Source organism: Mesoplodon mirus (genome assembly GCF_964341445.2).
Source record: "Mesoplodon mirus genome assembly, chromosome: 6".
Classification (NCBI taxonomy): domain Eukaryota; kingdom Metazoa; phylum Chordata; class Mammalia; order Artiodactyla; family Ziphiidae; genus Mesoplodon; species Mesoplodon mirus.
The window spans coordinates 32,714,799-32,741,208 of NC_138982.1; the positions used below are offsets into that span (position 1 = coordinate 32,714,799).

The 26,410-nt window shown below is 48.4% G+C and overlaps 1 protein-coding gene across 5 annotated transcripts in view; it reads left to right on the forward strand.

Moving 5' to 3' along the window:
• LOC309806836 (kalirin) overlaps positions 1 to 26,410 on the forward strand; it is a 465,266-nt gene that overhangs the window by 208,175 nt on the left and 230,681 nt on the right. For all 5 annotated transcript variants that reach the window (XM_082625795.1, XM_082625796.1, XM_082625797.1 and 2 more), the window contains exons 4-5: positions 14,849 to 15,041; positions 18,440 to 18,952. In XM_082625795.1, coding sequence (XP_082481921.1) covers positions 14,849 to 15,041; positions 18,440 to 18,952 — 706 coding nt within the window. The remainder of the gene's footprint in view (positions 1 to 14,848; positions 15,042 to 18,439; positions 18,953 to 26,410) is intronic.

Consider the following 26,410-nt stretch of genomic DNA (forward strand, 5'->3'; position numbering starts at 1 on the left):
AGTGGAGGTTCTAGGACCCACTGGAGAAAACGAACTAAATGTTTTCCAGGCATTTGTTCAATAAGCATAGTAGTTCAGTGGATGTCATCAGAGATAGTTTATTGGATGTATAATCTGAACTGAATTTTAAGAGTAAATGGATTAGAATCCTGGAGCTTGAGGCAGGAAGGGATTGTAGAGGTCAGCCAGGCCAACCCCTTCACTTTAAAAGGGTGGAATGCTGTCCAGAGAGTGTATTGAGATGCCCAGGGCCACCCAGCTGGCCAGTGCTGTTGCTGGGGCCGGTTGCTGTAACCCCACTCTTCCCCCTAACATGGACAGGACCCGTGGGCCAGCAGGTGGTCCCCAGAACAGCATGCAGTGGGGTCAGGACCTCCCTGGGGTCTTACATGGAGGAATTGTCCACTCACCCACAAGCTCTCAGGGCCTCTGAGCTAGCTGTGGGTGTGGGCAAAGGCCCATTGGAGCCCTTCATGTTTAGTTTAAATTCCAAACATGTCCCCCTCCCTTAGGTTTCTCCGTTGGCTCTCCTTGACCTCCCTTGCTGCTCTCAGGTTTGCATCCGTGCCTGAGCCTTCACAGGGTTTTCCACCATGGAAATCACAGGGACCCTCACTGGTGTCAGAAGGCAGGAAGGCTGGCTCCTGGGTGAGATCTCCTGCTCTGTGCGAAGTGGAGCTCCTGTGTTGGCAACGCCCAGCGGGCCTGGCCCCGAGGGTGCCTGTGAGGGCAACTGGCGGTGTCTGCGTTGGTGGTTTATTAGGGCATGTGTCTGTGTGTGCAAGCAAATAGCAGCGGGCTCTCAAGAACGTGACTGTTACTTAGGGAGGAGGAGGAGAGATGGTGTGCGCAGGCAGTTTTGACCAAAGATTGTTTCCTGGAGGAAGTGTGCGGTTTATTAATGAGGATTCCACCTGCCCTGCTAGGAAACCGGAGCCCAGCTGGAGAAGGGGGAATCCCCGTGAGAGGGTGAGGAGAGGTGGGGATGCAGCGAGAGGAGGAGAAGGAGTGTGATGGCAACAGGGATTGCAGCGAGCAAGGTGTCCCTGGCACACGGCACACTGCAACAGCCTCTCCTGGGTCAGCTCTCTTCTCTCTTCTCTGTCTCCCGGCCTTGGAAAAGCTCCCTGTGTTCTATAGCTGGGGTAACTGAGACACTGTGGTTAGACAGGTTACAGTCTTTGGAATGTGGATTCAATCTTTGGTCTACTACTCACAGATGTATGAGCAGTGATTATAATGACATTTTTTTACAGTTAAAAAGATGACTGGGGGCTCCCCTGGCGGCGCAGAGGTTGAGAGTCCGCCTGCCGATGCAGGGGACACGGGTTCGTGCCCCGGTCCGGGAGGATCCCACGTGCCGTGGAGCGGCTGGGCCCGTGAGCCATGGCCGCTGAGCCTGCGCGTCTGGAGCCTGTGCTCCGCAACGGGAGAGGCCACAACAGTGAGAGGCCCACGTACCGCAAAAAAGAAAAAAAAAAAGATGACTGGTCTTTCCCCTGGCCTGACTATGGGAAAGAAGGGGCAGATGGTGAAGGCCAGAGGAGCATGGCCCTGGGGCTGGTCTGGGGAGGGCAGGGGGAAGGCTGTGTGGAGAGGTTGTGGGTTTTGGTTTCTGTTCTTTCTTTCCCTCGCTGCTTTGGTTTCCATTTCATTTCTGTTTCATGTTCTGAATGCCCTAGAAGGAAGGGACAGACCGCTCTGTGAAGGAGGGTGGGAAATAGGACAGGAGGCTGAGGTTGGGAACGGATATGTCAGTTTCCATCCCAGCCACCCGCCCTCTCTGGCCAGACAACCCCAGACTTCTAGGAGCAATGGTTCTGGGCCTTCTCCCGAGTTTCCAAGCTCCTTTTCTCCTAGCTGAGAGTAGCTCCTTGCCAAGTGCCCTGCCCAAGGACAGTCTGGCTTAGAAAGCAGGTCTCTTCCTTTGGTGAATGGGAGTTGTATTTCAGAATCTGTGAGACTGTAAGATAATAACCTGGTGGATTAACACATGCCAGGGGTTATATGCAGCTGACCAGGCTGGCCCTGATGGGAACCTTCCTTTGGAAGGCTGCATCCTTTTACCTTGGTGCTGCATCAGCCGGCCCATTTCTGGAACTCTCTTTGGGAGCTCCCTTCAGGCTGTGGCATGCTCCTTTGACTATCTGCAGGATGGCAAATCTTTGTTCCTTCAGAGCTTTTTTGGTTCTTGATTTTTAGAAAGTGTTTTATTTAAAGATGGCATTGAGCACAAGTCAGTATTGGGTGCAGAAGTCCTGCTGTGTTTTTTAGGCCACGGACCTGTTGCTTTACGGCCACACTTGGGATTCAGGAATAATCTTGGGGCCTGAGTCTTTACCACACTCTGTCCAGTGATACAAAAGAGAATCAGCCACATCCTTGTCCCTGGCACAATTGCAATCAGAGTTTTTAAATTTGTTTGTTTAGACAGCTTCATTTGGGTGGAATTAGGCAGCAGACTTTAAAGCGGTGGGAAATGTAAACCTTCCTAACTTGGACTCCATTGTGCGGTCTCCCTGGCATGCTGACTGGGCAAGAGTTGGGTTTGCTTCTGGTAAAGTCGAGGGTGGGGAACAGGCAAGGGGGAGATCCTAGACCTGGAAATGGGCAAGGAAATCTCCATAACCTTTACTGTAGTGGCACCTAACCATGACTGTACTTTCACATCACCAGAGAAATTTTTTTTTTTTTTTTTTTTTTTTGCGGTACACGGGCCTCTCACTGTTGTGCCCCCCCACCCCCACCCCGCTGCGGAGCACAGGCTCTGGACGCACAGGCTCAGCGGCCATGGCCCACGGGCCCAGCCGCTCCACGGCATGTGGGATCCTCCCGGACCGGGGCACAAACCCGTGTCCCCTGCATCGGCAGGCGGACTCTCAACCACTACGCCACCAGGGAAGCCCACCAGGGAAATTTTAAACAATGCTGAGCCCAAACCCCAGGCCAATTAGTCAGAGTCTCCCCACTTTACAGAGAAGGGATTGAGGCTTCAATCTAGGATAAAGGATCAGCTTTGACCTTTGCCCCCCAGCCCCAGTATCACAGGTCAGAGGTACAGAGGCAAAAGATGTGTTGTTAAATGAGTAGAAAAGACACACATTGTTTGGAATAATCATGACCTGGAAAAGTAGACAGAGGGTGTCTTCCAGTAAAACAAAACAAAACAAAAAAACAAGAAACGAAACATACAAAAGCCTCTGGATGGCTTAACATGGTTCCTGAAGAGGCTTTGATGGTAGCTGAATGGCCTCACGACCGAAAGCCAGCTGATGGTGGACAGTCATGTGTGAGCCTGCCAAGAGGTACAGGACAGGCATGGGAGCCCTCCCACCCCTCTGAACTCCCCGCTTCTCCATTCCGCATCCAGCCAAACAGGAGCCTCCACGTTGTGCAGGATGAGTTTGAGGACTGTCTGCGTGACTGAACTCTCACTCACTCACCATACAACATTCCCTCGAGTGGCTCATTTCTCTATAAGGCACTGCCTCCTCCAGCTTGTTTTTACTGCTTCTGATTATACCAGTAGAAAGCTTAAAGCAGGTGCTAATGTGTCTTAACACTTTACCTCCTGCTGATTTCTGGGTGTTTAAGAAAGTGGGTGTGGTACAGTTTTGGGCAATCAGCAGAGAGCTGCTAAGATGCAGACTAGAGAATGGACTTGAGCACACAGGGAGGGGGAAGGGTAAACTGGGACGCAGTAAGAGAGTGGCATGGACATATATACACTACCAAATGTAAAATAGCTAGCTAGTGGGAAGCAGCCGCATGGCACAGGGAGATCAGCTCGGTGCTCTGTGACCACCTAGAGGGGTGTGAAAGGGAGGGTGGCAGGGAGGGAGACGCAAGAGGGAAGAGATATGGGTATATATGTAGATGTATAACTGATTCACTTTGTTATAAATCAGAAACTAACACACCATTGTAAAGCAATTATACTCCAATAAAGATGTTAAAAAAAAAAAAAAGAATAGCACGAAGGAGCAGAAAACACGTTGACACAGAACTGTGTGATGGACAAAGTATCGAAAGAAAATCTCGACCCTACAGCCATGGACTCTCCATGGCCTGAGGATGGCATGAGAACTTGGGCACAAATGGGTCAGGGCATCGTTTTCTCCTCAGAACTCCAAGGACATGTTTTGTTCCTCAAATTCCGAATGGAGAATTCAGCTCATAAAATGTTTTCAGGGAGGGCTTCCCTGGTGGCGCAGTGGTTGAGAGTCTGCCTGCCGATGCAGGGGACATGGATTCGTGCCCCGGTCCGGGAAGATCCCACATGCCGCGTAGCGGCTGGGCCCGTGAGCCATGGCCACTGAGCCTCTGCGTCCGGAGCCTGTGCTCCGCAACGGGAGAGGCCACAGCAGTGAGAGGCCCGCGTACCACCAAAAAAAAAAAAAAAAAAAAAATGTTTTCAGGGAGACATGGGTACAGCGCAGTTCTAGGGAAAGTGCGAAGTGGGCGACTTCTTGGGGCTACTCTTCCTTCTGCTGTTTTCTGGTTTCTGTTTGCTTGTGGTAAACTGTCTGCACACTGTAGTAAGACTTCTTCATCATCCCTCCAGGTCATCCTGCATTGCTGGGCCTCTTTGCTCCTGGGGGGCCAGAGCTGTGTGTGGCAGGGCCCTGCTGCACGAGGGCAGCAGGAAGTCCTCCATCTGTCTTGTCCTTGCTGTCCCTCGCTCACTCCTCAGCGACTAGTCCAGCCCTCTACCCCAGTGTTCAGTTTGTCTCCTTCCCTGGACTACTTAGTGAATAGGTCTGATTTGAAAGCTGCTTCTGCTCCATCACTGCCCAAGTGCTGGGCTTCCCGGGCCCCCAACACTAGGATTCTGACACCCTGTACCCCGCAACTAGTACCAACTGAGCAGCCCCCAGCAGCACACACTAAGCAGAAACCCTTGTTGCCCCCTCTCCTAGTCTGCCGGCGTGGTGCTCATTGTCGATCGCTGCTCCCCCACCTGCCACCAGGATGGATCGATGTTACATTTATTTCAGCAGCTGTTTCAAGTGAGAATCTGCCAGATATTCATAGGTATGGGGTAAATCTCAGATGGCATCACAGGATTTGGGGTAAATGGGGTCAGGCCATCTCTGTGCTGCTGGAGTGAACAGGATGTTCCTCATTCCTGGGGAAGGAGCTTTAGCACTCAAAACAGTATACCCTGAGCCTCCAAACCAGATTATTTGATGTCTCAGTTCCAAAGTTCTTGTGGCTTAATAGAAGACCTGAAATTGGCGATTGACAACTGGATGTCTGACACAAATGGCCAAAACATCCACGCAACTGTGTGACTCTGAGGAAATTCCTTCCTCTGGAATTTGCTGCCCTCGGCTCTGAAATGAAGGGTTAGCAGGAGTAAGCTTTAACGTTTCTTCAGGCTCAAGCTTTCCGTTTCTCTCTGAGGCAAGGTAGCATGACAGATACTGGAATCAGACTAGATTCAAATATGATTTTACCTTTTTCTGGTGACTTTAGCAAGTTATTCAGCTGCTCTTGGCCTCAGTTTCCTTAACTGTAGGGTGGGATAATAAGAGCAGCTACTTGTGAGCTTCATGTGAGGAATAAATAAGATAATGCATATAAAACGCTTAGCAGGGCTTCCCTGGTGGCTCAGTGGTTGAGAGTCCACCTGCCGATGCAGGGGACACGGGTTCGTGCCCCGGTCTGGGAAGATCCCACGTGCTGCAGAGCAGCTGGGCCCGTGAGCCATGGCCGCTGAGCCTGCGCGCCCGGAGCCTGTGCTCCGCAGCGGGAGAGGCCACAACAGTGAGAGGCCCATGTACCGCAAAACAAACAAACAAACAAAAAACACGCTTAGCAGGCATAGATTCTTGTGTGCTCAATAAGATTAGCTTTATCATTAATATATGTTTATGTCCAATTTTAACTTAAAAAAATGGCCACACCAAGTTTGGCTCTCATTTTATATTTCTCTCCAGCTTAAGGTTTTGAGGTCCTCAAGATTTAGAGCCAAGTCTGGCTGCTGGTCTCCTGCTCACTTATGACTTCACCGCGCCACTTCCGTACTGTAATGGAGAATCAGCCCCCATACAGGCTCTTTTCCACCTTAAGACCTTTGCATAGGCTGTTCCCTCTGCCTGCGTTATTCTTTCTACAGCATTCCCTTAACTAGGTGCTTCTCATAGTTTTGGTCTTTGTTTATATGTCATCTCCTCATAGTGGCCTGACCACCTGATAAGTTGTTAAGACTTATCACAATTTGTATTTATTCTTTTTATCTAGCTAATGTCTCGTGTCCATCTCTCCCACTCTAGTGCCTAGCACTGGGCCAGCCACAAAGTAAGTGCTCAATAAATATTTGTTAGATGAATAAATTAATGCATAATATAGTTATAGGACACCATATTATTTATGTCATATTATTATATGATACCATATTATTTATGAAGCCCCTTCATAACTAGGCTCTCATCATGAAGGCATATAAATCTCTGTAAGGGATACAGAAATTGATCAGCCAGAGCCTGGCTGTAGTTACCCCATACATGACAGCTGCCATGCAGAGTAAGCACAAGGTTATGGCAGTGCATGGGAAGAGCCCTTATCCCAGTGAGGATGGAGTGGGATGGGGCAGGGGTCTATTAGTGAGAGACTCCTTGGAAGAAGAGGCATGTGAGTTGAGCTTTGTGATAGAAGTTGCCTAGGCAAAGGTGGGGTTGAGGTGGGCAAGCCCACAGGCATAGAGGGATGAGAGGCTATAACACAACATCAGGACTAATAACGATGTTAATAGAGGTGTGGATAATATGCTGTTTGTTTTGGCAAGGGGAAGATCAGGGAAGACCCCAGGGAGAAGGTGGCATTTGAACCTGACCCCTTAGCCAGATGATAATGGGAGGTATCCAGTGTGGTTCACTGATGTGGCCTGGATGGAATCCAGAGAGATGATCTGAGCTTCACTGAGCCAGGAACCTGGGGAGGAGCTGAGGGAGCAGGGAAGTGGTACTTGGGTCCCTGAGGCCAGACCTGTAACCCAGGCTGAAGCCCTGGCCTGGGGTTGTCACCAACAGGTGCTCTGCCCTGCTGTCCAGAGCAACCTTTAGCTCGAGACACTGGTACCTTAATCCCTGCTCCATGAGCTAGGGCCATTGAGTCTTCTAATGTGTGAAACAGGACTGGGAAGTAACAGCAGCTAAGACAGAGGAGGCAGATCCACAGGCCAGCAGGCAGACAGGTCAGGTGAGTATGTGAATGAAGGCACTGAAGGCTTCCCCCAAAGGCACTTGAAAGTGTCATAAACCACAGTAACAACTGTATCTAATAAAACCACTTTGGGGGACTGGGTTTAACGATGGGCTGCTAAATTGTGATCTCTGCTAGCATGGGCGGGGGGGCCTCTAGGAGTGCAGAGGGTCAGGGATGACATGCCTATTCATTGGTTCCTCATTGTCCACCATGGAGGCCCTCCAGACTTGGGACCATCCTCACAGAGTTCTCAGCCCAGTGGGTCAGGAGATGACTCTGGGGCATCAGATGTGGGCAGGACCCACAGGGACCCAGAGAGGCACCCAGAACTTGCCCAGAAGTTTAAATGAGGCTGCCAGATCAGGTGTATGATAAGAAGTAGAGAGGGAAGCTCGGGAAGGCAGATCTCCAGCGGGCATCTGGTTGAGCATAGACAGCTATGTTGGGGAGGGCAGCCACCAGGCCCTTCAGGGAAGGTCTCTCTAGGCTCACAGAGGAGGAGCTCGGTCTTTGCAAAAAGAACCAGACAAATGCACTGCAAGGCCAGAACTCCCACAAGCCTGGGCTTGCAATAAATGACTCCCTTCAAGAGAGCACGAGGCTATGGAGAGAGAAACCCACTAATATTTTTGACAGACTTCTGTATAGCAAAGCTGTTGGCCCACCTTGCAAGCATTGTTCTGACTGCACAGTTGTGTGCTGCCTCCTGTTTATGAATGCCGGTCCTCATCTGATGTAGACAAAGTGTGTAGCGTTAAACTCTCACAAACCACACCTATGAGAGTCTAGGTGTTGTCCTTGGATCCCCTAGGGAGACTCCTGGGCCTCATCCCAGACAGATTTTCATCAGAATATCTGAAAGGGGTTGCTGAAATCATCATTTTAAACAAGGGTCCTAGGTGATGAGAAAGTCAGTAAAGTTTGAGAAGCATCGGCATGAAGTGGCACAAATGCTGTTTTGAGGTAGCACGGGCTTGCTGAGTGAAAACAGCCCCAGTGATGTAATGAACAAAAGAGTAAATGGTATAGAACTGAGTACAAGAACTATCTGGTCAATCATCCAGTCACTCAGTCTACATTATGTCCTGGGCCCGAGAGCCCCTGAGAGTCCATGAAGCAGCTCACAGGTGGAAGGGACCGTAATTTATCACAAAGGGTGAGAAGCTGGCCAAGGGAGCCCAGGTCTCAAGCCCCAGTCGGGAAGCTAGTGGGGCAGGGGGAATGGTGCAGTGGCTGCCTCTCTCTAAATCAGGGGACATGGGAGATGGAGAGGGTCGCTCACGCTCCTTTCCCCTCCTTAGGTGGGTTCGAAGGCCTGCTGCTCTAATCCTCACCTTTCTGTGCTCCCATCCTCACCATACACAATGTAAATTCTGCCCCTGAAAATTTAATTTGGGCTAAGAAATATCACTGAAAAGGTCAATAACCCAAAGGGAAAAGGAAGGCTGCCTGTTAGTTATGTTCCAGTGTAAATTGGTTTGCTGCAACTGCTCCCCATGTGAGCACACTGAGTGAGAGGAAGGGAGGTCTGGGGGCATGGAGACTTGGGGAAGAGGGGGCTGGGGAGCCTCTGTGGGGCTGGGGGCAGCCAAAGAGCAGGGTGTGGACCCTGGTGGTTTCTGGAGTCAGGGAGACAGGGCCAGGGGAGGGTGTGCGCCAAATGCCACCTCTGATGATCTTGACACTTCCTCCCATCATCTCAGAGACCAACCAGGAAGACTGCTTCCCTGTTCCACCCATTTCCTGCCCCAGCACCCACTGACACTGCCCTAACCAACCGGACCAAGGCCTCTTAGCTGCTAAGTGCAATAGTTCTCATCTCAGCTAATGACCTACCTCTCTGCATCATTTGATGCTGTAGTTCCTCCTTGAAATCCTCTCCTCCGTGATTTCTTTTCCACTCCTCTCCCGGTTTTATCTAACTTCTCTGCATTTGTTCCTCAGGCTCATCTCCTTTCTTCTCCCATTTCTTAAAATTGATATGCCCATCAGTTCTATTCTGGACTCAGAAGAAGATTCTTTTCATCTTACTTGTCTTCACTGGGTGATCTCACCCACTTCTGTGCCTATCTACTGCCACAGTTCGTGGATTTATTCATTCAGCAAGTGTTATTGAACACCTACTATGTGTCAGGCACAGTATGACTCCCAAGTCAATTTACAACCCAGATTCCTCTTTTAATCTCCAGACTATATTTCAAATTGCCTTCAGAATTTCATATATGTATGAAATTTATGTATGTATGACTGTGGCTGTGTTTCTTGAGACAGGGATTCAGGTACAGATGATTTATTAAGGGCATGATCTTTAGGAAAGACTCGTAAGGGAGTTAGAGGATCAGAGTAGGAAGGGGCAGGACTGAGCAAGGATGTGGTCTCAGGTGAAGTCTAGCTGGAGACTGACTGGGGGAGTAAGAAGGCTCTGGAGCATAAGTCACACTTCAGAGTTACCCCACCTTGAGGGAAAGACACTCCTGTATAAGAGAAGCATTGGCCCCCCCTGGGGTGGGGGTATAACTGCCTAGGCATCTTTTGGAAAAGTGCACCCATCAGCCAAAGGTAAGTCTCCTGACATGGTCTCAGGCATAAACTGATTGCTGCAACACTTATGGAGCTGGGGGCTGGGCACGGTGGTCAATAAAGTGGCCCTTGGGGGGACACCAACTATGTCTCCTCCAGCAGCTAAGACTCACATAGTACAGAACCGTGCCCAGCACCATTGTAAGCGCTTTATGTGTATTAACAAACTTAACCTCTAAAGTAACCCTGTAATGTAGTTACTGTTATTCACGTTTTACAGCACAGAGGTTAAAAGTAACTTGCCTAAGGTTTCTTGATAGGTAAATGATGGAGCTGGGATTCAGACCGAGGAGGGTTGGCTCTAGATTCCATACCCTTAACTACCACTCCTCCTTCCTCAGTGTATTGAGTCTTAGCCGGGCCCAGGCACTGTGGGCACTGGATAGTGAAATCAGTACAAACAGCCCTGCCCTCATCGAGGTTACTTTCCAGTGAGGGAAAATGGACAATAAATGAATAAGTAAAATACATGACCCCAATGGTACTAAGTGCTAAGGAGACCAATAAATCAGGGAAGGGAGGTAGGGAGTGCTAGGTGATGGCTGCAGCTATAAATCGGGTGGCCCAAGGAAGACTTCACTTAAAAGGCATTTTAGTCCAAAGGAGGAGGTTTCTCTGCTTCTGTTCTCCCGCTCAGGCTGCTTGACCCTGGTTTACTCTCCCTCTGCACAGCTGCAGGGTAATCTTCCCAAATCACCTGCTCATGTTCCATCCCTGAATGACACCCTTCAGTGGTTCCTGATTGCCCTTAGGATAAATGTGCCGCTTCTGCCATGGTACAAGAAGCGTCCTGACTTGAGGCCTGCTTCCACTCCTGCCTCTTCTCTGGAAGCCCTGCTTCTACCATTGCAATGCCCGGGCAGGGCAGGAGTACAAATGGAAACCCACATACCCTATGTCTAAATATTGAAAATTAATACAGCAAGCTAACGAACTGTTAGATAAAATGTGTTCTCCCCTACCACCTTGACAAACATATCTTCACAGCGACCTAGGAGGCCAGCTTCAGATTCAGGTTTGTTGGACTCCTGAGTCCCATGCTAGGACTCGGCAGTCCAAGGAGCTCTGCCTTCAGCTCGTGCTCTGCCCGCCTTCTCACAGCCCAGCTCTCTCCCACTGCGGGGGTCCTCATGCATGCACGTGGACACCCGGCTCGCACATACATGTTTTAGCCACATCCTTACAAACAGCAGCTCTTTGCCGCCCCTCAGGCCGAGGTGCTCATACTGGTGGTGTTCCTTACCCTTGAGGAATTGGACTTGGGAGAGAGGCACACATGGGCCAAGGAAGTAGGTAAAGACCTTTGAGCTGGGGATTTTAGGGTTTCAGGTACAAGGAACTTGGTCTCGAAAAGGATGGGGGCAGCATGGTCTCTTTCTGTCAAGTGTCCTCGTTCCCTGGGGGGAGGGTGTGCAAGAGGAGGGTCGGAGCCCAGAGTAGGGCTCTCTGAAGCATTCAGACAGCAGTTCCTCATCACTTTCTGCCTCTCGCCCCTGTGCCTAAACCAAAGTGAATTACTTGAACTTTCTGAATATGCCATGCTCTTTTGCTTTTATGATTTTGTGATTGTGCAGACTGCAGAGTGGAGGTCATCCACTTGGATTCTTTGCCCTAATTTCCCCCATCTCCTATGAGCTCCCTAATCTCGTCCCCTTATCATGACCCTTCACCCCACACCCAGTCACAAAAACACCACACGTGGTGGCAACATCGTGGGTCACATTATACAGTGACCTGAGCTTGGGCTTTTGGAGTCAGTGGTCCTGGTTTTGACTCTGTGCTAGGTACTTACCAGTCATGTGACCTTAGGCAAATTCTGTGCCTCAGTGTCATCATCTCTTACATGGCGATAACCATGCCAAGTTTATCCATCATGAGGATAAAATGAAATAACATATGTCAAGTGCCCAACCACCATCCCTGGCACAATAAGTATGTGATAAAAAGTTCTTTTCCCTGGGCTTCCCTGGTGGCACAGTGGTTGAGAGTCCGCCTGCTGATGCAGGGGACACGGGTTCGTGCCCCAGTCCGGGAGGATCCCACATGCCGCGGAGCGGCTGGGCCCGTGAGCCATGGCCGCTGAGCCTGTGCGTCTGGAGCCTGTGCTCTGCAACAGGAGAGGCCACAACAGTGAGAGGCTCTCGTACTGCCAAAAAAAAAAAAAAAAAGTTCTTTTCCTTCCTCCAGCTATGTTCTTTGTTTCAAACCAAACACAGAAAGCACCTTGGTAGATTAGCTGTTTTCACAGAAAGATGCCAATTAGGTAGGTAATCTCTCAGCATTCAGCCCCTGGGCCTCTTTCCCCATCTCCTGAGCTAGTGAGAACTTCCTAGAGAGTATTTAGTACCTTATTTCTCTTTTAGTTGTCAGAATTCATTCGTTAATAGAGTGTAAGCTATTCCTGATGACCACATTTAGATACTGGGATAGTCAAGCTCCAGCTCTTGGTAGCAACAGTGACTCTTTGTTGTTAGGGACGGGGTTTCGTCATGTCAGCACAATTATGGTAACAGCGATGGAGCCTGAGGAGCAGGTAAGCAAGGAAGTCGGTCATCTCTAAGGGAAGGGAAGACCCACAGTTACCATTGCAGTGCCTGGCATAAGTGTGTGTGCAACAAATGTGAGTCAGGCTAAATGAAACTAAGCTCAGTGAGAAAAGCCATTAAACTGCCATAGAAAAAGAGATAAAAGAAATGGTCAGGTAAGTCACAGAAGAAATTCTTATAGGCCAATAAGCTATAGCCAGTAATCAAAGAAATGCAAATTTAAATGTAATGCCATATTTTTCTTGGAAAACTGGCAAAAATTTAAAAAATTCAGTGACCAGTGCTGATGAGGATACAGTAAAGGGGCAGTGGGGGGTACTCTCAGCATTGCTGGTAGATATATAAGCTGATGTGCCCTGTAAAGCAATAATGAGGATGATTTAAAAAGCTGTGGTGTAGGTATTGGATGGACTATGTGTCATTAAATGTAACTGTTTCAAAGAAATGTTAGACATGAGAAAAAATTGTGTTACAATGAAAGGTAGAACACTATATGGTATACAAATGACATGTACAAAAAAGACTGGAAGGAAATAGGCCTGAGGATTATAAATCCCCACCATTAGTATCTCTTTTTTTTTTTTTTTTGCGGTACGCGGGCCTCTCACTGCTGTGGCCTCTCCCGTTGCGGAGCACAGGCTCCGGATGCGCAGGCTCAGAGGCCATGGCTCACGGGCCCAGCCGCTCCGCGGCATGTGGGATCCTCCCGGACTGGGGCACGAACCTGTGTCCCCTGCATCGGCAGGCGGACTCTCAACCACTGCGCCACCAGGGAAGCCCCATTAGTATCTCTTATACAGATTTTTGAATATTCTAACTTTTCTATAATTACTGGGTGTTTTCTCACAATGGGAAAGAAATTCTGTAATTTAATAAAAAGGCACATCGCTTTCAGACAATAAGGTAGAGAGAATTATTTATGGACGACTGGCCACTTACTGACTCAATAAGTGTCAGAGAAGGAGAAGAGATAACTCCTTTCCTTTGGGATATAGGATTTGTGGAGAAACAAAAGGCTCAGCTTTCCCCCTTGCTGAGTCTAATCCTTTGTGTCAACAAGAAGAAATGGAAAGAGTGTCTCTCCTCACCTGGGGAGTTTCCTGTGTTACTGGGAGGCCCAATAAGCTGCCTTATGCTTGAGACACTCACACAATCACAGGAGCTGTGGTGTCTTCAAAAGTCTGTGACATTTTCATCACTGGCTGAGATTTGAGAATGAAGCCTGAAACAGGGTTTTGTTTCCTTTTGTAGCCTAAATCCTCCCATTGTGGCCTTACCTCCAGTACCTGTAAGCCATTGGTAGGTGGTGGTGCACGACTATGGGGCATGCAACATGCACAGGGCTTTAAGCTAGTACAGTCTGGGTAATAGGAAATTAAGCCAAACAACCTAAGGAAATGCTACACCAGTATTTATATAAACATGTGAATTAACCAAAGTCTATTTTGAGTTAGAAAATAAATACACAGGTTAAATAAATGAAGGATAGAAGGAAGGCCCTCTAACTACCAAAACATAGACTTTCTTCCAAATTGAGGTGTTATAACTGTTTTGATCTTTGTTGTTTTTTTTTTCTTTCAATTCTTAGGACTTATAAAGTCCAAGTGTTTAAATAAACTTTGCTACTTAATAAGTTATGTAGCAACATCTTGATTCACTTAGCCTGATTAGTTTCTGGTTTTCAAGTTGATCACTGTCACATCATCTGGCCTTGATTTCAAGAGTAGTTTCCCCGTCTTAACTTCCTGAAATGTACCTTTTCATACCCTGACTCTTATAATGGAAGTACATGAGACAATGGGACCACATCTACCGTTCTAATCAGTCCCACCCTTGGCCATCTGAGAGTAATCAGCATGGCTCGGCAACCTGAGTTTTTCAAAGTTGACATACAATTTGAACTACAAGTAATACATCTTAAATACAATGATGTTATCAATACCTTGTGTACCATCTCTAATCAATTGGTAGAATTGGCCTAGACCCCTTTATTGAAAAAGATTCTTTGGTCCAGGTTGTGTTCAGTGGTAAAGCATAGCAGTGGCTGCCATTGATGTGGGCCCAGGGAAGGACAGCGTTCATGCCAAGGACTTTCCATCGCAAATCTAAGGGCAGCAGCATCCCTGACTCTAGAGAGCTTGTATTCAAATGGAGAAAATATGATTCAACCCAGGAGCAAGAGAGAGAGACAAGAATTAAAGGAAAATCAAACATAATAGTGAATACCGAAACTGTAAACGTCCCAACAAGTGCATTTGACTACAGGGAAAGCTGAGTTACTTGCTAAGTGCTGGGAGAAGGCAGGTGCCCTTGGTCAGATGGGGTTAATCTCGAAAGGTTTTCTGAGGCAGTACATTTTGAGTTGGATTGCAAGGCAGCCAGGAGACCTGGCGTGAAGTTGGAAGGTTGGTCCAGATAAAGAGGAATGCAGGTTTCCAGATGCTTTTTGACTGTGTACTCCAAAGTCTCAGCGGCCCAGAGTGACCGTGATTGACCTCTGACCTCCCCCACAGTGAGGACGTGTGCAAACGTGGCTTCACCGTCATCATCGACATGCGGGGCTCCAAGTGGGACCTCATCAAGCCCCTCCTCAAGACGCTGCAGGAAGCCTTTCCAGCCGAGATCCATGTGGCCCTCATCATCAAACCCGACAACTTCTGGCAGAAACAGAAGACCAACTTTGGCAGCTCCAAATTCATCTTCGAGGTGAGGCCGACCTCTCTCTTAGCTCCCGTTTTCCTTCCCCTTCTGCTACCCACCCATTTCTCACCTGCACTTCTCCACCTTCCTACCGTCCCCAACATGTCAGGGGCTGGTAATTCAGGATTCCTTGGCCACTGTGGCCTTGCCAGTGAGAGTCTCAGAAGGAATAAGAGGCTCATGCGATTGTCCCAAGGGCACAGAGTCATTAGGCAGTCCTGTTACTACTGGTGAGTATAAATCAGAGCAGTTGTTTCTGGGGGGCAGCTTTGTAATTTGGGTCAAATGCCTTAAAAAGAGTTTATATCCAGTGATCTCTCAATTCTCCTTCTAGGAAAATATTTTTAATATAAAAATTAAAACAGAAAGGTGAAGAACTAATGATAACTATAAACAAAGAATGTCTATAAGGATATTCATCACAGTGTTTTTTGCAATAATATACACATATGTATACACAAATATTTATATATATGCATATGTATACATGCACATATGTATAGTTCATATCCTAAATATCCATTAATTTTGGCAACATTAATACACAAATACTATGAAGCCATTAAAAATCATATTTAGAACAAGTGTCATTGCAAAATGCACATGATATATTGTTTTTAAAAAGACAAGTTATAGGGCTTCCCTGGTGGCGCAGTGATTAAGAATCCACCTGCCAATGCAGGGGACGCGGGTTCGAGCCTGGTCTGGGAAGATCCCACATGCCACGGAGCAGCTAAGCCCGTGCGCCACAAATACTGAACCCACGTGCCACAACTACTGAAGCCCACGCGCCTAGGGCCCGTGCTCCACAGCAAGAGAAGCCACTGCAGTGAAAAGGCTGCACACCTCAACGAAGAGCAGCCCCCACTCGCCGCAACTAGAGAAAGCCCAAGCGCAGCAACGAAGACCCAATGCAGCCAAAAATAAATTTAAAAAATAAATAAAAATTTTTTTAATTTAGGAAAGAAAAAGACTTTATAAAGCAGTATGGGCAATATAATCTGAAATTGGTTTTTAAGAGTGTAGTAGATCTAGAGGAAGGCTGAGAGATACATGAAAATGGTTAACAGTGCTTTATTTGAGGTGGCTGGATTATGTTTTTCTACTTTCTTTTGACAATTTTGTATTACTTTTATACTCAGAGAAAACATGTTTTTTAACTAGATTTTTCTAGAGGCCATATGTGTCCCCTGAGAATTTTTAATGACAACACATTAAATCAATGATTTAGGAACCTTTGTTCCAGCCAGATCCGAGCTGTTCTCCTTTCTCAGAACTCTGGCCCCCATCTGCAAGAGGACGAACCCTGTGTATGTGTGTGTTGGAAAGGCAGACCTGCTCTTAATCTAACAGCAACTTCTCATTCCAGACGTTTGTCCCTAGGGGCCGGGAGCGCCTTTGTGTGGGGTGGTGGCCCCAACAGGTTGTGATTTGAGCACAGCAACCTGACCACCTGAGAGGCAGTTCTCTGTGTAAATAACATGAGAAATTTGACTTGGTGTAAGAACAGTTAACTCTCATGCTCCCCCAGAACCCTTCCCAATGCTAGGAGTCCTGTAGGGAAATAAATGCTTTGTGTATTTTTGGTTTGTTTATACAGAAGCGGTGACAACAGGCCTATAAATTTATTAGCTGAAGCGACGGGAAACAATCTTTCCAAGTCTTGAAACTTTTGCTTCAGCCTAGCTGCCCAGCATTTCCCATCTCCCTGCACCTCCTTCACCCCAAATTGAGCACGCTTGTCTTTGCCTCCTAAACAAGAAGAGCAGGAGACAGAGGTGGGGGCTTCCAACTCGGAAGAATATTTATGACGTAGTGTTTTATAAAGAGCAGATGCAGTACTTAGTGCAGACCGAGATGGTAGGTGCTACAGAGATGAGAGTCCAGGCTTGTTCAATGGCAGATACTTAATGAATAATTAGTGAATAATCACGGGAGACTTCCTGGAAGTGGTAAACTTTGAGCCAAATTCAAAGGGGAAAAGGCTCTAACACAGGGCTTTTCAGGGTTTAATGCACAGATTCTCCTGGGGATCTTGTTAAATGCAGATCCTGACTCAGAAGGTCTAGGTGGGGCCTGAGATCCTGCATTTCTAACAAGCTCCCAGGTGGTGCCAGTGTTGCTGGTTTGAGGGCTGCATTTTGAGTTGCAGGGATCTAGATCAGCAGAGGCTTGTGTCACTGGTTGCACATTAGGAGCTTTTAAAATTACCCATGCCCAAGCTCCAGTCCAGGCTAACTAAATCAGAGTTTCTGGGGGTGGGGCTTGAGCATCAGTGTTTTTTTAAACTCCCCAAGGGTATCTGATGAGTTTGAGAACCCCTGTTTCAGACACAGGCAGCTCCTTCCTGTGCCTTTGGAAGGAGATAGAAGGGAAAGGGAGACGAGGAGGCGATGCTCAGAGAGCAGCAAGACAGAGGGAGACGAACTGCTTTTAAGGGTTCCAGTAAGGATGCAGCCTTCAGATCATCCTGATGAGCACTCACAGGGACTGAGCACGTGCTCCATGCTGGTGCCCTCGGTGCTTTACACACCGTCAGGTTTAATTCCAGCACAGCCCTAGGAGAAAAGCATTATCTCCATTATACAGAGGACGAAACAACGGCTCTGCGAACTTGGTTTGCCCAGTTCACGCAATTAGTAAGTGTAGGGTTGGACCCTGAATCCAGAGATTTCTCTAGTAGCCTCTCCTTCTCCAGGAGAGAGAATCAAGAAATCCTGTAGGAAAGAAACAATCTTTCTTGGTACGTCGGGGTGGTTGCTGTGCCGTCATTTGCTGCTCTGTGTCCTGGAGACAAACATTCTCCGCTCTGCTCTCCAAGAGGCTGTGGGGCTCAGGGAAAGCCAAGGGCCCAGGCTCCCTGTCCCCCGAGCCCTGTTTGTTCACTGCATCAGAGAAGGGCATCTGCTTGTGGGAAGAGGCAGGAAGATCGCCTCTGAGACCCTTGCAGCCCAAGACTGACCCACACTGCTTAATCCAACCATGAGGATATCCTAGGTTTTAAAGCTATTGAGAGCTAGACCCCCTAAAATTAGATTCAGTCTGTTCTTCCAGCTTCTGATTCTAGCATCCTGAGCCGTGTTGTGTCAGACTTGGGGATGGGAAGGAGGAAGATGAGGGCAGTAGGAACATAAAGGCAGTCTTCCCTTCAATGGCAAATGGTGAGCAGGCGGAGAGGCTCTTTGAACCAGTAAGCCGGTCTTTTGAAACTGCTGATCTTAGCTGACCAGGGGGCTACCTGCTCTCCCATTTGCCCTTTCTCAGGCAAGCTGTGGTCATTATTATATGGACTTATCTTGGCCTTTCCCCTTGACTTTCTCTCTTCTGCCTATGGCTGCCCTGGGGTCTTCCCCTGACTTGCCCCAGCATCACTGAGTCTCCCTCTCTGTGTCTGCCCATCCCAGACGAGCATGGTGTCCGTGGAGGGCCTCACGAAGCTGGTGGACCCCTCCCAGCTGACAGAGGAGTTTGACGGCTCCCTGGACTATAACCACGAGGAGTGGATCGAGCTGCGGCTCTCCCTGGAGGAGTTCTTCAACAGTGCCGTGCATCTGCTCTCGCGCCTCGAGGACCTGCAGGAGATGCTAGCCCGCAAGGAGTTCCCCGTGGACGTGGAGGGCTCACGGCGGCTCATCGACGAGCACACACAGCTCAAGAAGAAGGTGCTCAAGGCCCCTGTGGAGGAGCTGGACCGGGAGGGGCAGCGGCTGCTTCAGTGCATCCGCTGCAGCGACGGCTTCTCAGGGCGCAACTGCATCCCGGGCAGCGCCGACTTCCAGAGCCTGGTGCCCAAGATCACCAGCCTCCTGGACAAGCTGCACTCCACCCGGCAGCACCTGCACCAGATGTGGCACGTGCGCAAGCTCAAACTGGACCAGTGCTTCCAGCTGCGGCTCTTCGAGCAGGATGCTGAAAAGGTAGGAGGGTGCCAGCCAAACCTGAGCAGGGCCGGGGTGGGGGGCATACATAGCTTTCTAGGGAGAATGACGGAGACTGCTAGTCCAACATTTTAAAGCTCCTCTTGTGGAGTGTATATGAAGTGCCAGGTATTGTTCTGTGCATCTTGTGTAAATTAACTTATTTTAATCTGTCAAGTGTCCTATGAAGTAGGTGTATTATCATCATCCCATTTTACAGATGAAGAAACTGAGAGGCTAAATAACTTGGCCAAACGAGGAGGTGCAGCATGGCTGCAGAGTCCACGCTTTTGCACTATTGGATGCTGCCCCTCTCAGGGCGTGCCGTGCGTAGTTCAAGCTGGCTGAGCAACAGGAGTAACAATGCTGTTACCAGCCACAACAACGTGACTTAGCGGTTATTTCCCTGCAGTGTATTTGACTATTGACAAAGCACTTTCGCATACAGAGTCTCATTTAGTCTACGCAGCCCTTTGGTCCTTTGAGGTGGCTGGTGGTGGGTGTTATTTGATCTCAGGACCACAATGACAGACTTGACACAGGAATCCAGCTGTCTTCCATTTGAAGTCCAGGGCTCTCTTCCTGCCATACCACTTCTTTCTGGAGGTTTTCCCTCAGCTGCACACTTTGTCAAGCAAGATATTTTTCCAGCAGTGAATTTTCGAAGCTTTCCCCTTATCAGGGAGATATGAGAAAGTGAAAAAGGAAAATACCATACAGTGCCTCTTTGCTGAGAATGCAAAAGTATCTTCTCTAGATGCTCTCCAAGCTAAAGAAGAGAGTTTACTGTTACATGCACTTTAAGAAGAGTGAAAGGGGCTCTCCTACCAGTTTTCTGAGAACAACACATTTAAATGCACAATACCACTTGTAGGAATACCATGACTCTCAGTAACCTGTGAGTTTTACAGACAGCGTCTGATATAATGGTTTTGTGTCTTTTAAGAGCCCATATTGAAAATGTCTCTAGGTAGTTTAAGTGACAAAATCGGGATATAAAATGATATAATTATGATCCCAGTTTATGTAAGTGTGCTAACATAAGTATAGCTGGAAGAAAATTCACCACAACATTAATAGTTTTGATTTCTAGGGGCAAGGCTTATGCTTGATTTTAATCTCTCTGTATAAATTTTCTGTGCTTTCCAATCTTTTATCATTTATAATCACATGAAAATCAATAGGTATAATTTTAAAAGAGTGCATGGCCCCTTTTTACAACAGAACTTTTGAACATCATTTAAGCCAGAGTTTGGAAGAGACATGCATGTAAAGGAGTTTTTGCACAACTTTAGGAGTTGCAAGGTTTCCTCTGGCCTTCCTGAGGGCTCTTTGCCCAGTGGCCAGGCAGCCTGGGTCTGACCCTGGCCTGGCCTCTATTTGGGGTTGCGGGCACTTGGACTACAGAATCCCCATCTCATATCCAAGTTAGGAGAGACACCAGGTCAGGAGCCAGCTGCTCTGCAAACCCAGGGTCTGCAGGTACTTTGGTTCCTGTGACCAGTGTTGGAAAGGTTTGGAACATTTCTTTTTCACTTGAGGTCTCTTCTGCTCTGGGGCAGGAGATCTGCTTTGCATCCTGGACTGAGTGCCTGTTTCAGTGAGCGGGGACAGAAGAGGAGGTAGGAGACTTAGGTCTGCCTAGATGTGTCTGAGTTCAGGAAATGGGAAGCCAACATAGGACACAGACAGTACCCATCTCCAAAACAAAACAAAACAACAAAACAAAACAACATAACATACCTTAGCCCCAGAAGCCCCCAGGTGGGGAAGGCTGACCTAGAGTCAGCCAAGTGCCAGCCAGCCAAGCAGTAGTTGTTGCCACACATATATCCTCTCAATTCATGCTCGTGAGAATTGTATGGTATATTATTATTCCTAATTCATAGTGGAGGAAATGGAAGCTCAGAGAGGTGAAACGGCTTGCCCAAGATCACACTGCCAGTTGGACAGAGCCAGTATTTTGTCTGTCTCCAAAGCCCACCCAACCTCTTATCCAATAACCCTACTATCCCACCACTCCTAGGGTCTGCCTCACGCTACCACTGAATGCTGCTGGTTAGCCCCTGAGTCCCCTGGCCCATGATGACTCTAGGGAAAATCTCAGATCCCATCTTCTGATGCTCATATGACAGCAGGGGCTCTTAACCTTTCTGTGCTCTGGACCCCTTTGGTCTGGTGAAGCCTATGGACCTCTTCTCAGAATAATATTTGTAAATGTACAAAATAACATATGGGCTTGGAAAATATTTTTTGAAGTACAATTATTAAAATTTTTAAGGATAGCAACATATGTACTTCTTTAGGAACATGTTAAACAACAAGATGGACTTGAAGTCTTATAACTACCATAATTTTGAAGTAGTGATGACTGTAACTGACATTTCAGGACAAACAACCCTGATACGATATGAGAATGTGTGTGTTTCTATTGATGTCAGAGGCCCAAGTATTGGTAACATTAATGAAGTGTGTTGCCTCTGTTCATAATTGAAGAGGATGCTCTATTTTAGTTAGAGGTGAGTAAAAATAAAGGCATACTTTTTCCCTACTCGAATCCATGATCCCTGAATTCTGTGCATGGACCGTAAGTTAGGATCTGTGCTCATACCTTAAAAAGACGTGTATGTGCATGCGTGTTTGTGCACATGTGTGTATGTGTGCACGTGTGTGTGTAGAGGGGGAGGGGTGGGGGAGAGAATATCTAAAACAAAACAGAGGGAGTAAAAGGCCGATGGGAAGAGGGCAGCCCAGGAATATTTCGGTATTGAGTCAGTGGCGAAAATGCTGCTCAGGCTTGACCCGGCTGCCACAGAAATGTGCTGGGTGAGGGGCAGGGGAGGAAAACAGTCCTTTTAAATTGCTTCAAGATTAATCTAAAATATCTGTGCAGAACTAAGTGCCTCAGCCCTTGACTTATTTGGTGTTTTGGAAAGGGGGTGAGGAGGGTGGTGGCTTGGGTAAGAGTTGTATGTGCAGATCCTCATCTAAACAAGGGCCTGAGGAAATAGTTCCTGCCTGAGCCACGTCTTAGCCTCCTCTCTGGTGGGAGGCTTGTCGGTGGCCTTTACTTCCAGATCTGGGAAGCTTTTGGCAATTGGAGGAGTCTGATAATCACCCAGCTTCTATTTTTGTAAAGGGGTGGGCACAGCGTCTCCCCTCTGGCCCTGTGGGTGACAGCTTCTTTCCCAGGCCTTGAATAATGGTCAGTGCTCCCCATTTACCAGCTGGCCTTGGGAAGTGAAACAACCCCTCCCCACCTTCCCCTGACCTCTGCAATGACTCTATGCATGCATCCCTCATCTTGGGGGTGGCGGGGAAGGAGCCATTCTCTCTCCCAATTAAACATTTAGGGAGAGGGACGCTGTTTTGCAGATAATTCATAAAGCAGGCCACCCATTCATTTAATAAACTTCTACTGAGCAGCTGTCATGAGCCCAAAACCAGGCACTTGGATAAAGATGAGTGAGCCAGAGTTTCTGTCTTGGAGCAGCAAGTTGTCATCAAGTCCTATTTATTATTACTTATGTCTGCTGTGTGCACCTCACTGTCCTAGGCACAGCCTCTGTGCTTAGGGAGTTTTCAGAGAAGGGGAATATTGCAGCTCAGGAATGACGGGAAAGCCTTAATGAGCAATTTGTGGGAGGGCTGGGTAATTCAGAGGTGATTCAAGTAACGCACAATGCACCTTGTTGGAAGATGAGCACTGCTGCCTGGGCCCTGGGCCCTGGGCCCTGTGCCCTCTGGTCTGTAACTAATGGGCCTGTCCTCCACTGTGTTCACAGAGCACAAGCCAGTCACTCCTCATTAGTCAGGAGCAGATTATGGCTCTCTTTGCAGCTCCGTTTCACAGCCAGTTGCCCCCACTGCTGCAGTGGACCCTCTGTGATGAAGGTGTCTGCCCTGCAGTCACATCCCATTACAGGAGAGAGGGAGGCCTCTTTCCCATTAGGGGGCAGTTTGTGGTGTTAAGCATCATTAAGTAGACTCGTTGTAGATGTCCTCTTGGAAAAGGGAAGGATGGGTGCTGCTCAGTGGAGGGTCTTCCCTAGCTTCCTCCCCCTTCCTGGGTGCCTGGGGCACATCTTAGGATGGTAGAACTGGAAGAGACCTTGAGATGTAAAAGTTTACCTTCCATGCACTGTAGGAAACCCAGCCTTGTCATCCTGATGCCGGCCGTTGTGACCTCCTGCTGCCCATCTATGTGCTGATGCCAGTCATAAGTATCAGAAAGTACCAAAGCTGCTGCACCATCCGCCTTCTAATTTGGGGAAGGCCCACAATCTTCCAGTCTTTGTAGGGAAAGAGAAGTGCTTAGAAGGGCTCTGGGGCATAACTAGACTTAACTGATGGAGGAACATTTGTCTACTTCGCTTCTGAATAAAGGAGGCTATACTGATGTTTACCTGGGAGTCCCTCTAATCTTGCCCAAAGCCCTTCTGGAAAGAGAGAGTATAGTCCCACTTCCTGTAAGAGAAGCCCCTGTGAAAGAATGAACACAGCTATCCAGTGGGTTTCCAGTATTGGAATTATGCTTATCATCAGTTTATACAGCATGTTGTGCTTGTTTCATGTGGGACACATCCAAGACAAGATCTTTATCACCACACTTGGGAGAATATTTAGGTGCCCACCCCCTCCATCACCAAGGTACCTGCCCAGATGAGAACCTCTCATTTGCTTAGAGGGCCCTGGCCTTGATGGCTGCCCTCACCACGCCACCTGTGGGAAAGCTCCCTTTGGAGAACCTAATTTTATTTTAATTTTATTTTTTAAATTTTATTTTTTTATACTGCAGGTTCTTATTAGTTATCCGTTTTATACATATTAGTGTATATCTGTCAATCCCAATCTCCCAGTTCATCCCACCACCACCACCCCTGCCCTCCGCCCCCCGCTTTCCCCCCTTAGTGTCCATACGTTTGTGGAGAACCTAATTTTAAATGTCTTCCTGCATATTCATCCTTGCATGGTGAAAGTCTGTTCACACCCACGGGTGCCGTGTCCCTGCTGAAATGGAGCTGTGTGAATGGGGGTTCGGATGTGTCCTGGGGTGCCACTTACCACTTGGGAGACTGCAGGCACATCTGCAACCTCTGACCCCCAATTATGTTCCCAACAAAACAAAGAGGAAGAGTTTGGGCTAGCTTAGTGTCTTTCGACTTTTTCCTGATTGCACAGGGCACTGTTCTCATGTTGATCCTTTCTGTCTGTGAAAATGTGTCTCAGTGGGGGAGGTGGGGTGGCAGCGTGTGAGTGTGGTCATGGTGGTGGGGGGTTGGTGGTGGTCGAGAATAGGCTTGTAAGGGGGTGTATCAGAATCCCCAGAGCAGTTTGGTAAAGACCCCTACCCCCCCCAAGCCAAATGTGCCTGCCTCTCCCCCTCCTTGGAGACTTGCCACACTACATGGTGTCTCAGCCCCTTTACAGCTCAACAATTCTAGAGGAATTTTCGCCTTTTTTTGCTATTCCTTCTCCCCTGTATATCTACAGTTGGCTCTTCTCTCTTCAGGGTTGTCGCCTTGGGGGATGATGGAAAATAAACTTTTCTCAGGAAATAGAACCGTAATCTGTTGAGTTCTTTTCCTGCTTAAAAAAAAAAAGCCCAAGCTGCTGCCCAGGGTTGTTAGGAGAATTAGATGGGATGATGTGGGTGGAGGTGCTGGCCCCCTGCCTGGCCCAGCATCGCTGCTCCCTAGACCTTGGCTTCCCTTCCTTCTCCCTGTGCTGCTTCAGTCCTAATTTACTCCTCAGTCATCCGTCGCCCCCTGCTGAGACCTCGCAGATCGTGATCCATGCTACCTTCCAAATGAACTTGCTCCAAATAATTTTCAGTGATCCCTAATGGAATAAAGTTAAGAATCAAGTTTTGACAGAAGTTGGCAATTATGATGTAGGTTCACAGGGTCTCCCAAGATCACTAGATTGTGTGGTGCCCCTGGGTGAGGCAAAAGACAGGAGCACGCAGGTCAAACTGGGATCATATCTGATGGGTCAGGGTTGGGGGAGCTGCCACATGGAAAGTTCTCTGGAAAAACGGTGTCTGTCCTTGAAGCAGCCACAGAGGAAGGCGATTCTCCCCAGGGGGATGTGATCACCTGCTACGTCTGAGACACTTGTCACCTCCTGCTGTGCATTATAGCAAAGAGCATATTTGTCTTATTCTTTTACAAGCTTTCAGCCAGAAGCACTCCTATAGTCCATCCAAGAAATACGTCTGTGCATTTTGATATTCTTGGAGGTCTGTGCGAACAAAATAATGTTATTTTCATGTTAGTCACCCTGAGAAAATATGAATATGGGGCCCACTGGGTGAAGAGCATCATGGTAGGCAGCAGGGCCCTGCACTGTTTTGTGCTTATTGTGTTTGCTGTGTGTGTCCTGTTAACCATATGAGCAATTTAGGACATCCCCAGGATGCCCTGTCACTGGGCAGAGTATCCACTGCTGTTTCCTGCCCTTTCCCTCTAAGGTATAAACAGCTCTGATCACTCCCCAGGGCCCAAAGAAGGACCCTAGGTCTCCTTCTGCCTGGGGTGACAAGAACCAGTGGGGCCGTGTGGAGGGAGTGCACTGCCCTCCTCCCTGCCCCACACTTGGCCCACTGCCTCTTCTCTTCGCCCCCCTCTCCAACCCGCACGCCCCTCGAGCCAGCAGTGTCATTTGTCAAACTGAAGTGCCATTGTAGTCATTATAATACGAACTATTTTTTTGAATGTCAGTTTTTAAAGTGTTCTCACACCCCTGACCTTAGAGATTTTCTGGTCTAGCCCTTCCTTTTACATAGAAAACTTTGACCCAGAGCAGAGACCCACCCAGAGTCACCCAGTCAGTGGTTCCTCATTTGGTCTCCCGTCTACTTTGTGCAGGGTGTGAATGTGAGCATCATTTTACATGGGAAAGCTGAGACTTGGTGAGGTTGGGAGGTGGGCCTGGGATAGAGCCAGGTGGGCAGTGGGAAGGTGGGCCCTCTGCTCTGAGGCTGGGGCTCCTTCCCCTCCCCCAACACACACACACACACACACGCGCGCGCGCACACACACGCGCACACACACGCGCGCACACACACACGCACACACACAGCCTTACCTTACCCCGGCCCTGCAGGAGAAAGGGTAAGTATGCCAGCGACCTAGGAGGTGGCCAGAGGGGCTGGGGTGGAGTGGAGGCTAGTGGTCACCTGACCTGTGTCCTTACTGATGCTGTGGTAAGAGGGCAAACACTGTTTGGGCCTGTCCGGGGCGTGCTGACAAGTCTCTGTGATTCATTTGCCTGAGCCCTCGGTGTAGGGAGGGAGGCTTCCAAGAACTATGACCTTCTTCGGGGCAAGGTCTTTACTGAGTGGTTTGTAATTTCTTGCTTTTTGTGGAGAAGGGCTCCCAGTACCCCTTGCTTCTGCGTCCCTCCTCCTACTGAGGCCTAAACCACTGCCCGCCACCCCCCTGCTGACTGGGCTCA